At 43.6% G+C, this 15611-nt stretch overlaps 1 protein-coding gene across 1 annotated transcript in view; it reads left to right on the top strand.

The window, feature by feature from the left end:
- The window catches only part of LOC144680613 (uncharacterized), a 447610-nt gene extending 434398 nt beyond the window's left edge, over positions 1-13212 (top strand). Inside the window, exon 31 of the mRNA XM_078541787.1 lies at positions 11628-13212. Coding sequence (XP_078397913.1) covers positions 11628-11815 — 188 coding nt within the window. The 3' untranslated portion in view covers positions 11816-13212. The remainder of the gene's footprint in view (positions 1-11627) is intronic.
- Positions 13213-15611: the final 2399 nt, after the last annotated feature.

Raw genomic sequence — 15611 nt, 5'->3', positions numbered from 1 at the left:
AGGCCTTGCAGGAGAGCATTGGAATAGTCATCTCTAGAAGTAACAAATGCATAGATGAGTGTTTCCAAGGTAAAGTGCACATGCTGGCCTTGGAAAACAAAGCATCAATGATCTGGGAGATGCACTTATGGGAAACAGATTGAGAGGTCCTTAGATGTCACCAACAGTTCCCTGGATGGAGCCGGATGAGAAGAAATCCAGGGCTGTGGTGCTCACCTCTTGGACCTCTTAAAGGAGGATTTCTTCCAGGAGGCTGCAGATTTCAGCAATGTCCTGCTGTGAAAGCTTGAATCTCCTGAGGCACTGTTGCTCTGTCACGTTGAGGGAGCTCACTCTCTGTCGACCCTGTGCTGCTGTTACTGCTTCCTTTGAGCTGCATCTCTCTATCCACCCCTTGTTATTTGGAGTGACATGTGGCTGCAGAGAAGCAGCTGCTGTTGGTGTTGTATACTGCCCCTGGTTCCCTTGCTATTGATGTGGGACCTGGTGCTGTTGTTGCTACTCTCTTAGTTGTGAGTGTGTTTCTGGTGCTGCTGATGCTGATAATTTTGCTGTTCCTGTTGATCGTCAACACAGTCCATGCTACTACTGCCCTAAATTATTCCATGCTGCAGTGAAGGCTGACAGCAAGGAAGTTGAGATTAAATTGAGTATACTCCAAGGCAGTTGAAAGTACTTCCAAAAAGTTGGAAATGACCCTGGTGAATTCAGAACTAATCCTGCAAGCCTTTCACTGAGGTTGGCCACAAGCTTTGAATTTTCACCCTTTGAAGCTTTCCCAGTGCATCAGTTTCATTCGTTCAATGAGACTCCACTGTGCTCTCACAATGTTGGCCCTGGCGAGTTCCACATAACTCAGGAAACCCATGAACTAGCAATTAAAGCTTGAATGCTGGAATAAATTCACAGTTAATTGCTTTGTGAGGGACTGAAACCTCACACTGTATATTTTTAGAAAATATATATAGATATCCCCATGGCTATTTCTAAATTTTTTAAAAACTGAACAATTATCCTTAAAATGGCCGAAACCATCTTGTCTGTGACCCCAGAACAAAAGAAGCCACTTTGCAGTTTCAGAAATCTCACAGCTAGTTATCTCTGGGGACTGCGTAGCCCAACTTCAAAGGGAGCTACATTAAAGGCCTTTTGTCTTTGATAACCCATGCTTGCCAGTGGAGACGGAATGTCTACGAAGACAATGGCCTCTCAAACATTCCTTTTAACCCATAATGGCAGTCCAGAAGACCAAGCTGAATTCCAGACCATGGATACACATCCTTTGTCATAGATGGTGGAGAGGTGGGAGTCATGTGACATGGGCCTATGGCTTGTGGAACAAGTAATATTGCTGAACTACATAGCTCAGAATGTTGTTTACTATCTAACTAGCAACCTCACAGAAAAGGAGCTCTGCCCATGTTGAACACCAGGCCCATCTACATTGCTTCTGCTGGAAACTCTGTACCATTACCTACAAGACTGATTCTTCCCTGCATGCCTATCTCATTGTGCACAGTCAACACCTCTGTAAAAGTGAATTATACAGCATTGGTTTTCAGCCCACTGACCTCAGTGAAGAAATACCTCATTGGACTTTGATTCTGGACTCTGCACCCACGTGAACCAATTTTTATTTTCTCTGTGGTCTCTGCACTGTAAAACCTTTTCTTTATCCCTCTTTTACTGTATGAATGCAAAAGGAGGGGACATTGCAAACCCTCTTTTTGCGTTTTGAGTGTGTGCAAATAAACTAACGGTTTGGGTTCATCCTATCTTGAGTTTGCTGTGGGGTTATTAATAGAAAATTGGATCACACCAGAACTGCTTCCTCCCATATTTGGAAGGAGATCCACCAACCTACTTATATTAATCAATACCTAGGTATTTGGAGCCAACCCTTCTAGGTGAAGCAACACCCATTAATCCTCCCTGCCCGCACACCCCTCCACCAACCCCTCCAACCAGCCTTACATAATCCCTACTGCCTACACACTAACCACCAAATATTGTTTTGGGCTTTAGTCACCAGAACCCAGTCTATCTTCTCTTCTACTCCTACATCCCAATCCCCTAAATTAGCATCACCTGGCTTATTGTAACAAAACTCTCATCTCTCTAAATCCTCTCCATCTCCCTTCCTTCCTACTCCTTCCTCTTCTTCTCTTTCCTCTCTTTCACATCTCTCTCTCTCGCGCGCTCTCACTCTCTGGCTCGCTTTCTCTATCCTTCCTTAATGTCTGGCACAGCTCAGTGGGTAATGGTCACCCCAGAGACATGAATACATGAACCTACCTGCCCTCTTAGGACATTAAAGATCCCTTGGGACTATTTGAAGAACAATAGGAGAGTTCTCCCTGTGTTCTTGCCAATGTTTATATCTCAATCAACTGCCAAAACAGATTATCTGATCGTTGTCATATTGCTGTTTGTGGAACCAAGCTGTGTCCAAATTGGCTGCCACATTTCCAAATATTACAACACTTGAAAACAATTTCAATTGCTGTGAAGCACCTTAGGATATCTTAAGGATGTGAAAATTATTATAGCATGCAAGTTCCCACTCCCTCACTCTCTCTCACTCTTCCTTTCCTGTCCCCTTCCTCGTTCAAGCCAATTACTCCCCACTCTCTAACTTTGCTTTACTTGAATATTGCACTTGGTCTTGACTCCCTACCTGCATCACCACAGTACTTACATAAATATGAATTTAAAGTACATGTGACAAAACTGCCATATGTGGAAAAAAATTGCAGTAAAAATGTAGTGTGTGAATGGGAATCATAAGTTAAAGGGGATATTTACTCAAGCATCATCTTATTCCAATGGAAACAAAACTGCTGATTTATATGAACAATTTAGATCAACATTCCTGTGATGTGATATAATACAGTAGCAAATGCACAAGTAAAAATATGCTGTTCCTGGCCAGGATGTGGCGGGGGAAGGGGGCAGGGGCGTGGTGGTTGCGGGGGAGGGCAGGAGGTTGCATTGACATTGTGCTCCTTGCATAAATGACAACAGAGATTTAAAGAGCAATCATTGTAAAGAGGGAGGGATGGAGAGCAATGACAATGCATTTACACATTAAGTGAGAAGTCAATGATCACCATGAGAACATCCCCAGCCAAAGTTCATGGAAACAATCAGACATCTATGATGTGGTCCACACAAGCATACACGAATGGACAGAATATTGTAATAATGAAAACGTGCAGACATCATAAGAGTAGATGGTTAGTAATGCATCATAGCTTTTTAATCCAATCAACAACATACATTTCATTTTTTTTATTTGTTCATGGGATGTGGGTGTCATTGGCTAGGCCAGCGTTTATTGCCCATCCCTATTTACCCTGTTCAGTGGGGTATTTAAGAGTCAACCACGTTGCTGTGGGTTTGGAGTCACATGTAGGCCAGACCAGATAAGGACGGCAGATTCCCTTCCTTCCCTAAAGGTCATTATGAACCAGATGGTTTTTTACGACAATTGGCAATGGTTTTATGGTCATCATCAGACTTTTAATTCCAGATTTTTAATCTGCCATAGCGGGATACCCTGGTCCCCACCACCTTCCCAATGCATAAGTCAAAGCTGACTCTAAAAGTTGCTTCTGCTATTTTTTGTTCTCAAATATTTAGCCCAAACTGAGTTTAGTGCTATTTATCATAAAATGTATGGTTTATGGCTACATAAACAAGTTTCAGACAAGCTGAGTGATGGTCCCAAATTCTTTTTTTATACTTTGCTAATTTAATTTACAGTGGAGTCACCTTTGATGCAAAACGGGCAAGCCCACTTAACAAAGTATTTCATTATTTAGAGCCATAATAATGTTATTTATGGACTGTACAGATGGATGTTTGAACTCATGACAAATTTATCACTGCAATTGCATTCCGGCCAAGATAAACTCAATAATACAGGATTTTCCTTCCAGCTGATGTTTCTTGCAGTCACAGAATGAGTTAAGTATTCCCTTTATCCAAATATTTTTGGTACATAAAACACATTACAACCGCACATACTGGCTCTATCTGGCAACAGTGTGCATTAGTGCCTATATATGCTCAAGAGCCAATATAGTTAACCAATCTATAACAGCAGCTATTCATTATGTAATTAAGTGGTAACACTTAGATCTCTTTAGATCTAGTTCTATTCCATTATAACAGTCAGAAACAAGCAAAAATCTAATCACGGAGTTGCAGTACGAAGGCCTATATCAATAAAGCAGCAACTTAAGATAATATTGAAAATCATACCGAGCCTAGTTGTAAAATGTTTCTTGCAATCAAATTTCCAGGAGGCTGATTCTCAGGTGAATTCAAAGCTGGAACAGGTTGGGAAACTCTTTTGAGTTATCAACAGTCACAGATTGCAACTCTTTCGAGTACAATCACAGTTCTTGGTTTCCGGGAGTGGGACATGAACCCACAACCCTCTGATTCAAAGGCGAGGGTGCTATGAACTGAGCCACAGCTGACACCTCGGAACAGGTTGGGAGGGTGCTTCTCCCACTTTCAAGGTATTTATTACCTTGGCTGCTTAGATGACTCACAGCCAGGGCCCAGGAGAGAGGGATGCAAATGGTGCGAATCACTGGGGCCTGTGCCTTCCAGAGGGCCCGGGCTCAGGCAGCACCACCCCTTTGTCAAATGGCTGCCTCAAATCTCAGTGTGCTCACACGCAAGCACGTGGGGGGATACTCCGCTCCGGGACAAAGTTCTTTAGTATAAGAGGTTATTGGAGCTAGAATCCAAGTCCACAAGGTCATTTGTTTTGACAGCCAGAATGCATTCTGGATGATGTCATCCACCCTTGGCTGTGTTCTTGTCCTCCTGCGCAGGCGCCAACCCAATAAAAGGCTACAGATGTCAAGATGGTGGAGTGGGTCGGGGAGGCCAGGAGAAGCGGCAGTAGCAGCAACAGTGAGACCTGGGGCAGCTGCAGTGTCAGACAGGGTGGGGGGGGTGCATAGAGGAAGTGTGCCTTGCCACCTTAATAACAACCTTCAAACTCCCCATCAGCAATAAAATCTCTAAACTGCCTGGGCTCGTGGGGAGAGAGTGAGTGTGAGAGTGAGTGATTGTAAGAATGAGTGGAAGAATGAGTATGAGACCAAGTGTGAGAGTGAGCGTGAGTGAGTCTGAGTGAGTGAGTGTGAGAGTGAGGAAGTGTGTGAGAGTGAGTGAACCCTGAGACTTGGAGTGAGCCAGACACACACACACTCAGACAGAGGTTTCTCAGTGCAGTAACACACATACGCACACCCTCCCCCTCCTTCTCTTCCTCCTTCTACAAAAACCTATCCACATGCCAGGCCAGGAGAGGAGGAAACCATAGCTGAAAGGCAACCTGTTTCTGGCCCCCACTTTTGTTTGAATTCCACCGAGGCCAGTTCAGAGTGTGCACCATTAGAGACGAACACAAGGTCAGTGTTAGTTAAACATGACTCCATAGATCAGTCATGGTCCCTTCCCCCTTCGCTGGTGGCAGGGCCTAGGGACCTAGTCTGTCTCTCTCTAGCTCTGCTTCTTAAGCTAAAAAGACAAAGGAGATTTCATTCATTAGCTCTGCTGTTTGGCACTATTTAATAGTCATTTTTATTAATTACTCATTTTTTAAAAATTATCAATTTATTGCTTTGGCATAGATTTTTTTTGCTGAGCAAATTGTTTATGTTTTGTTCATACCATAATTTCTTTTTGAAATTCATGTTTAATGTTGTGCCAAACCATATTTCAGGCAGTGGCTGGTGCATTTCTTGCTGAAGGGGAATGAGACGCTCACAAGAAGTCTGATTGCTTTTTGAAGGGCTGACAAAAGGGGTTTTTTTTATGCTCCAAAAGAAACAGGAAGTGTTTGAAATGCTCAGCACATCTGGCAGCATCTGTGCAGAGAGAAACAGAGATCAGTGCCTCTTTGACAGAACTAGTGGCAGATTGTGGACCTGAAGCATTGACTCTGTTTCTCTCTCCACAAATGCTGCCTGGCCTGTATTTTCTGTTTATATTTCAGATTTCCAGTATCTGCACTACTTTGCTCTCCTGTTATACGCTCCATGCTGGGCATTTGTAAGTGTGGTTAGATTCAATTTAAAATTAGAAAATATGTATCACTCAATGCTAAGTATATTTTTTCTCTTAACAAAGCCCACTTGTGTGGATGGAAATAGCACATGATTGCAAGTGAATAAGTTTATGCTAATTTACTGGGAGGTTTTGTCATTTTTAAACTTGAAAATGAAACCAGGAGTTATGCACCAATAGAATATGCCACTGTTAGTTCAGGATATTCTCATTTGTACATGGGATTGTTGTTTGCAGTGCTTTTAAGGTTCAAGTCTTTTGGATGTTGCTGTCTGGATATTGCATAGGGCCAGGTTCAACGAAGCAGAGCTGGTTACATAAGATGAACTACCAAGTTGTGTGTAATTGTCTGATAAAGCCACAGTTACAAAGTGTATCAGACTGAAACCTGAACTTTCGATAGGTTTTATAAATAGAGGCATTGGGCAGAATTTTGCCCTTGATGGGCGGGCGGGCCTGACCAACTCGGCGGTGGGCGGGCAGCCGATCGCCACCGCCGAACCGGGCCCCACCGCCATTTTAAGTGGGCGGGCCAATTAAGGCACGCCCAGCGTGTCGCTTGACGGGAAGCGCTATGCGGTTCCTGTGTGGGCGGGGGGATTCCCCAACTGCCAGAGTGCGCTCTTTCACACGTGCACGCGAAAGAGTGCACATCTCCCTGAGGCAAAGTGCTGCCTCAGGGAGATCACTGAAACTCTGTGAAACTGTAAAAATAGAAAAATTAAAAAGTCATTAACATGTCCCCCTCATGTGAAAATGTCACACGAGATGGGACATGTTAGTGAAGAATACTTTATTAAAAGTACTACAAATACTTTATTAAAAGTTTTTAAACCCGATATCAAACCTCATCCCGCCACTGTAAAAAAATCACTTACCCGCCTGCCCGTTGGGCCCGTGCGCCGACCCGAAGTTCGCACGGGTCCCTCAAAATCCTGGTCGATTGGAGAGTTAATGGCCTTAACAAGGCCTTTAATTACTAGTGGGCACGCGCCCCACTGCATAGCGTGCCCGCCGACCTAAATATCGCGATGCCGCGCGCTGACGTCAGGATGCTCGCATGACATTTTAAGCACTGGTGTGCTGACTCCGCCACCCACACCCCAGCCAGAAGATTCTGCCCATTGAGTATTAAAGCCAAGAGGTTTTGCTAAACCTAAATAAAACAGTCTGCACCTGAAGGATGTGAGTGGGAGGGTTAAAAGGGGTGGATAAGGGGCTGGAAAAAGGCAAAGCACCAGGGCCCATGATTTCTCTCCCTGGCCCTCCTCACAGTTGGTTCGATGGTTTGCTGATGGAACTTTATCTCCGCAGAACAGTTTCTTGCTGTTATTTTAAAAGCAGACAACAAAATGGCTTCCTCACCATGTGAGTTGTACAATTCAAAGTCCTTTTTCCAATAGGGGGTGGGTGGTTTCATTACACATCCCGTGTGGTGGCTTTCACACCTTGAGAGGTTGAGACAGCTTTTGCCTTTGTATCTGAATGACCCATTTAATTTGAAATCACCCCTTTGAATTAGTTTCGGAAAAAGGCATTGAGTTAACCTCAGTCTGGACAATTCCTTTTGTTCCCTCTGGAGACAGGTGTTGCAGACAGGAAAGGGGTCAGTTGAAATAGCACTGATTTTTCCTCTCACTACCCGTTCATGAACAAAAAGGTTTTTGATTTGTTTCTTTTTTGTTAAAAGTGGTGGCGTATTTCCCAACCCCTCGGTTTTTGTGTGATCCAATGTCTACTAATAATCCCACAGCAAACTCAAGATAGGACGAACTCAAAGGGTTAGTTTATCGCACACATTCAAAAACAGTAAAAAGGAGGGTCCTCAATTTCTCCCTCCGCACTTATACGGTAAAGAGAGGGATAGACCAGTACAAAGACCATGGAGCTGGTTGCATAATATAAATGACCCAGTTGTGTGTAATTATTTGACAAAGCCATGCTTGTAAAGTGTATCATCCTGAAACTTGAACTTTTGATGGGTTTTGTAAACAGAGACATGAAGTACTCTGAAGAAGAGTCATACAGACTCAAAATGTTAACTCTGGGCAGAACTTTCCTGTTGGCTTGTGGGGGCGGGACCCGCACACCGACACATAAATTGACGCGCGGTGACGTAGGGCGAGCGTCCCGACGTCCCTGCGCGCCGTCGCAATATTTCGTTGGGAGGGCGCGCGATGATATCCAATGCACACCCGCCATTAATTAGTGGGCCACTTAAGGCCCTTGAGGTGCCAATCGACAGCAATTTTTCGGTGCCCGTGCAATCTTCAGGTAGGCGCACGGGCGCAACAGGCAGGCAGGTAGGACACGTTTGTATAAACCTCATCCACGGGTAGGATAAAAGGGCTCAGTGGGATCATGAGTGTGCTCTGTCAAATATTGAGACATGTTATCAGGCACCAGCTGAGCATGTGCCTGGTCCCCTGCAGTCCTCCGACTGCTGGCACCATGGGCACTCTCTGTCTCTGCCAGCTCCTCCAGCGACTGTGAAGTGCCCTCACCACTGTGCCCCGGGACACTAGCCGATGTTCTAATTCCCACTGAGGTCCTAGTATCTGCGCTGGTGCCTGCCTGGCAGAGATGATGTGACGCTGGTGAGTCCGTGACCTCAGGGCCCTGCACCGCTGATGCTGAAAGGAAGAACAAGGACATTGGATCAGTTAACGTGGAGACAATGTCAATTTGCATCCCTGTCCCCCAGATTATTATGCACTAATCCTTCCATAAGCACTGGTCAAGCCATGTTTCAAACTTCAATCACTGAACATTCAGCACTGCCATGGCTGTTGGGAGAACAATGGTGACCTCACTGCTGGGCATATATACCTGCCTGTGGCACCCCAGCCTCACCGACACTGGGGGACCTGGGCGCATGGCGTCTGTCCAAACCTAGGGCCTCCTGCTCGAAGCGGCTGAGAATCGCCAACTGGGCCAGCCCTCCAGCAGTCCTCACCCGCTTGGTGGCATTATATGCATTCTTCTCCTGAAAATGAGAGAAGAGCATTGATTAGTGCTACTTGTACCTGGACTCTCTTCGCGGACGGCCCACCCCAACCAGAGTGGGACATTGCAGGGCTCCAGTGCCTCCTCACCCCGCTGCTGCAGAACACACACACAAAGATGCTAGGCCTATCCCCCCCCACCCCGAAGTGGCAAAAGTTGAATCTGATTGTACTTTTGTGATGGTGATTTTGAAATGTTTTGTAATGTTCTTCCAGATATTCTATGAATAAAGTGTATTTTTCAAAAATAAATCTGCTGGCCCACCCAGCGAAGGACACATGATGTCAATGATTCAATGCAGTCAATACACTCAGATCTGGGGGGGGCGGGAGGGGGCACCAGGGAGGAAAGCCTACCTGCTGGGTTAAGTGACCAATGCCAACATGGTACTCACCCTCCCCAAGCTCAACAGGTCGTTGAAGCGCTTGCGACCCTGGATCCATGTTGCCGCACCACGTTGTGGGAGCTCACGATCTCCGCCACCTCCTCCCAGGCATGTTTGGTAATGTGGGAGGGATTTCTTCCTCCAGTACGAGCACCTCCCACCATGCTGCCACTTCTTCGACGAGGGCGGCAAGGCAATCATCAGATAAATGAGGGACACAGTGCCCCCCTGCCCTACCTTCCTGCCTAGCTTGCTCACTAACAGCGCTCTGGGGAGCCCTTCCACTGGCCAAGATTCACACCCTTTGACAGGTTGTAGCAGCTTTTTAAAACAGGCCACCGGGTTGCCATTGGACCCAGCAGTCATTGCAGTCCCACCGCCGCCCGCCCACTCCCACTGACCTCGAGAGCCACGATTCACGCTGGGCAGGCCTTAATTGGCCCACCCACATAAAATGGCGGCGCGGACCCGCACTGCCTGCCCAACAGGCAGAAAATTCTGCCCTTTGTTTCTCTCCACAGATGCTGGCAGACCTGCTGAGTTTTTCCAGGATTTTCTGTTTTTATTACAGAGAAAACAAATAGATTCACATGAGTTCCAGAGTCCAGAATCGGGTATTCCTCCACAAAGGTCGGCGGGCTGAAAACTGGTGTTGTAAAATTCGTTTTCCAGTGCTGTTGACTTCACAAGATGAAATGGGCATGTGGAAATGAATCAGTTTTTGTAGGAGATGGTGCAGAACTTCCAGCAGGGTCAGTGTAGATGGGGCCTGGTGTCCATCCTGGCCAGAGCTTCTACTGTGTGGCCTGATAGTCCAATGTTAAAGCAGCAGACTGGGCTTGCAGCCCAGGAAGGCAATATTAACCTGCACGACAAGCCAGAGTCTTAGGTCATGTGACCTTAACTCTCCACAATATCTTAAACAAAGGATGTTTATTCAGGGTCTGGAAATTCGCTTTGTGTTCCAGGCTGATAACATCTGAGCCATTATGGGTTGAAAGAGGTACTAGTTTTTGAGGGTCTGGTGTTTGGGAAGTCATTGTCTCCGTAGACTCTCTGATTCTGCTAGCAGGCCTGGTTTATCAAATACAAATGGCCTTCGTGTAGCTCCCTTTGAAGGTGGGTTGTGCAGTCCCCAGGTGGTCTGTTAGTAGCTCCTCAGAAATAACGAGGTGTGACATTTCTGAAACTGCCAAGTGGCTTCTTTTGGTCTGGGACTCACAAACAATAACTCACAGACAGAGGGTCAGCCATCTTAATAGCCTTTGTTCAGCCAAAAATTAAGAAATAGCTGTGAGAATATTTTCATAAAAATATACAGTGTTAGTTCTGTTTCATCACACAGGAAACTGTTTCAATCTACAAAAGAGGTCAGGTGAACCTTGAGCAGCCATCTTTTTGCAGCCTTTTTGTGGTTAGTTTTGAAATATAAAAATTGGTTTGAAGTTCAGAATATACTAAAACATGGCAATACGGTAGACTGGCAGAAAGTGGATATATGATTTGCAGTCTGCCTTCACAATTTCCACATCAGTTATACAGCAAAAACATGAAGAATGTTCTTCTTATGGAAGGAAAATTTCTTCTGTTAGCCAATGTTATCGATGTTGTAAACACCTAAGAAGATTTTTGCATTGGCATTTCTATAGTGAAATTGTAAATACATTCTAAAGGAATATTTTTACAATTTTGTTAGAATTAGTGCCAGATTTGGGGCAGAACAGCAGCTGCAATAGTTTAGATTACAGTTTAAATTCTTTTAGTGGGGCCAATAGGAATTTACGTGGTCTCCCGGGTTCCACAACAATAATCTGGGATGCTGTTAATTGACGTGCATGTGAAATAATTCTACATTTATTGAAGAAAAAAGACTTTCATTTAAACAGCACCTTTCACAATCATAGGATGTTTCAAAGCATGTTACAGCCAATTAAGTACTTTTGAACTGCTGTCAGAAACATGACAGCCTATTTGCACACAGGAAGCTCCCGCAAATAAAAAAGAGATAATGACCAGAACACCTGTTTAAGTTAACTATTCTAACAATAGAAATGTATATTGACAACACAGAAAGAAAGTTTTCTATCATAAGTGGCCTGCTGTTTGGTGGAACAATTCTTGAATTATCTTTCTTTCTGTCCAGGACCTATGGGCTTACCTGGAATTAGTATAGATGGAAACCCAGGAAAGCCTGGTGCACCTGGAAAAGCTGGAATTCCTGGAAAATTTGGAAGAGCTGGACCTCCAGGCCCACCTGGGACATGTCAACCATCTCTATGTTATGGAGCAATAGTAGGAAGAGATCCCTTTAGAAAAGGACCAAACTATTGAAGGTGTATCATTGTATGAATAAACCTCGAGCAAGTTTACGGTGGATATTACTCAATCTGGTGCTTATTTTTTTTAAAACCCTAAAAGAAGCCTCAGGACAATTTACATGAGACTACCTATGTTCTGCATGATCAGCCAACTTTTACTTAGGCATTTCTAAAATAAGAACAATATCAACTGCTTATAAGTGATCATTAGCTACGTATATGATGCTATTTTCATTCCATTTTTCTTTCATTCACATGAGTTCTATTTGTTATTTAGTGCTATGCTAAGAGATGGCGAGGTCAGACATTGTAATGTGTATTATTGAGTTTGCTGTACAACATGCTTTGATCTGTTAGTATCTGTTATTTCATTAAAACCATGATCACTTCTTTATTGTGATATACTGTCATATATTGTTATATATGTTAGCAAATTGAATCAAATAAAATAATGTTCCAACTGGTATCAACAAATGTAAAGATGATCCAAAGAATACATTCTGTGATTTATTTGCAAAGTCTCACATGTACTCCATTTGAGATATATATTTAAAACAAAAAAGAGAGAAAAGTTACCAAAGCTTTTCGTCTTCCACGCACCAGGCCAAAGCAAGAATGCCAAATTTCAAATGATCACAATTTATCCTACAGGAGAAAAGGGTGCTGATTGGTTGGCAAGTCGACTCTGATTGGCCGAGGCATTGCATTTAGAGTCAACTTGCCAACCAATCAGCACCCTTTTCGCCTGTAGGATAAATTGTGATCATTTGAAATTTGGCATTCTTGCTTTGGCCTGATGATTATAAGATGAAAGGTTTTGGCAACATGTCTCTCTTTTCAGCAATATTCAAGTTCTGTATGACCAAGTGACTGTTTATACTTAATACAGTCACAACTTAATTCTTTTAATTTGCAGTTTATCCGGAAATTACTTCTAAGAATATTAAAGTCAAAAAAGAAAACCAACTCAAGAAAGTATAGTCTTTTGTTTAGAAACTTGTCCTGTTTCTCCCCAGTCTTTATTTGGCAGTTTTTCTATACCTTTGTGAATTCTTATTTAAAATTCATTTTGTAGGTTATTAAAATTAAACTAGAATTATGCATATGGTAAGATTTAATTTTATTGGGCTGCCCTATTACTGTTTTCAGATTACTATACTTGTCATGATTTTGCATACTGGTACTCTTTGCATGGAACTTCTGCCAAGAGACTTGCAGAGGGAGAGATGGTTCCACCATTCCAACTCAGTTGATGAACAATAAATATTAGTGTACAATTTAGTTAAATAAAGCTGTATAAAGATTTATTTACCTTAACATTAACCCACATATCATACATTTCTGCGGTAGTTTTCAGCAGGGTATAAGGTAATAATTAATAGTCCAGACATCTCAATTTGGAAATAAAAATACATCTGTAAATTTATCATTTTTCACTAACAATAGGTACGAAATTCAAGATACATTATAAAATAAATCTGGAGGCATCAAAATTAAAATGAACTGCTTTGTGTCTTCCACTGACTGCCGTAAATGAAATAATTTGTACAATATTTTAATTATTAATGTTTATTGTAAGACCTAAGGACTAATGCATTTTTGCTTTAAAAAAATATGGAAATAAAAAGCAAATGTCAGTGAAATTGTAGCTGCGTTTTTTTACTCACTCTTGGGCATCTCACTGGCAAAATAAAATATGACAGATGCTGCATATATGAAATAAAAACTGAAAACGTTGGAAATACTCAGCGGGTCAGGCAGCATCTCTGAAGATAAAAACAGAATTAACAGATGAAATTTAATGTAGGCGATGGGGTTCTCATCTGCCAGCTGGAGAGCCAGAGAGAGCCCTAAGTCACCTACTTTTGGGAAGGCCTGCCGAATTAAGTGTGAATCAGGCACTTAACTGGGCAATGGCAGTCCGTCCCCTTGATCAAGGACCCTAGGGATGTAAATCCCTGGGTGAATGCCAGCTTTAATTTCCCACTTAAGGGCCTCAATTGGCAGGGCGTGAAGGCCGCCATACGCCTTCCCACCCCAGACTTATCAGGGCAGAGATGGGAAGGCAGCAGGGAACCCACCCAGCACCTTCCTGCCTAATGACATGACCCCCTCCCCCACCAGCAAACTCACCTTAGGCGAGGACATTAAATTTCAGCCAACGTTCAGACAAACCGGAAATGTTAACTCGGTGTTTTCTCTCTACAGATGCTGCTTGACTGCTGAGCACTTCCAGCATTTTCAGTTTTTATTATCAAAGGCAAAGCTCTTGTTTAATATCCATCCCTAGGTTCCTAGAGGAGGTGGCAATGGGTCTTTTTCTTGAATCATTGGAGCAACTTTGATACAAATTAGTGGTTTGCCAGGCCACTTCAGTTAAGAGTCAATCGTGATGATGTGGGACTGGTGTTGAATATTGACCAGACCAGGAAAGAATGAATACATAATATTTTGTAAACATTTTTGGTACATTTCCCAATGCAATCTTCTATTCATTATTTTAAATACAAGTGCCAGGGATATTGAGGATACTGACTTATTTTATAACAAGTTAATCATCATATTATTCTTCAAAGACTACATTTCTTAAATTTTCATATTTTGTTTAGGTTAATTCTGGATTTTAACATCCACTGTGTCAATTCACATATTTATTTAAGCAGTACTTGCACAATTCTGCACTGTGGTCAGTTAGAATTTCAGCAGTCTAAAGGTAAATGTGCTAACATTCCCAAAAAACCTTAAATGCGATTCAGGGTGAAACACCAGATATAGAGAAATAGACTTCTGTTTCATCCAGACATTAAGAAAATGTTTGTATCTTATATTACTCAACTCTTTGCAACTTTATTCAGCACTAGAAATTGTAGGGTGGAACTTTCACAGCAGGTGGGTGTAAAATAGACTGTATTCACCCTACCTCATTGAAGTCAGTGGAAGGGATGATCAGGGGATATGTGTAATGCACATTCGATTACTACTACCCTTTTTACACCACTGCCAAAGCTCTATCTGTATTTTTGACAAAACCTTGTCATTCTGATCCACTATTCTAAATATATGGGGGAGAATTTTCCCCATGTCGGGCAGGCCGGTCAGGAGTGGGCATGGGCGGGCGCAGAGCCGATTGCCGCCCACGATCGGCTCCGCGCCATCATTTTACATGGGCGGGCCTTATTAAGGCCTGCCCAAATTGGCCCGCCCAGCGTGACGCACGGCCAGTAGCACTCAGCGCTACCTGTGTGGGCAGGGGGAAGAGGGAAAGTCGGAACCTGTGCTCATGAGCGCGAAAGAGCGCAGGAATCTCCCTGAGGCACGGAGCTACCTCAGGGAAATTAAGTACATATTGAAATTTTTGAATAAAGAAACATAGAGCAGAATTTTCCTGTTGGCACGCGGGGGCGGGCCCCCCACGCACGCACGTAAAATGACACATGGTGACGTCGGGTGACCATCCCGACGTCACCGCACACCATCGCGAAACTTCGTTGGGCGGGCGTGCGATGCTGTCTGGTGCGTACCCACCATTAATTAACAGGCCACTTAAGGGCCTTGAGGCGCCAAGTGACTGCGATTTTTTGGCGCCCATGCAATCTTCAGGTTGGCGCATGGGCGCAACGGACAGGCGGGTAGGACACATTTGTATAAACCTCATCCACGGGCAGGATAAGAGGGCTCAGTGGGGTCGCGAGTGTGCTCTGAAAAATATTGATTTTTCAAAGTTACTGATACTTGCCTGTGTGATCTGCAATACTTCAAAACGCACACCAGCTGCTTCGTCTGGACTCACAACCTTCAGGTCAGCACTC

The sequence above is a fragment of the Cetorhinus maximus genome, chromosome 5 (genome assembly GCF_964194155.1).
Source record: "Cetorhinus maximus chromosome 5, sCetMax3.hap1.1, whole genome shotgun sequence".
NCBI lineage: Eukaryota > Metazoa > Chordata > Chondrichthyes > Lamniformes > Cetorhinidae > Cetorhinus > Cetorhinus maximus.
Note: the sequence above shows the minus strand (reverse complement) of the source record. Positions and strands in the feature narration are given on the sequence as shown.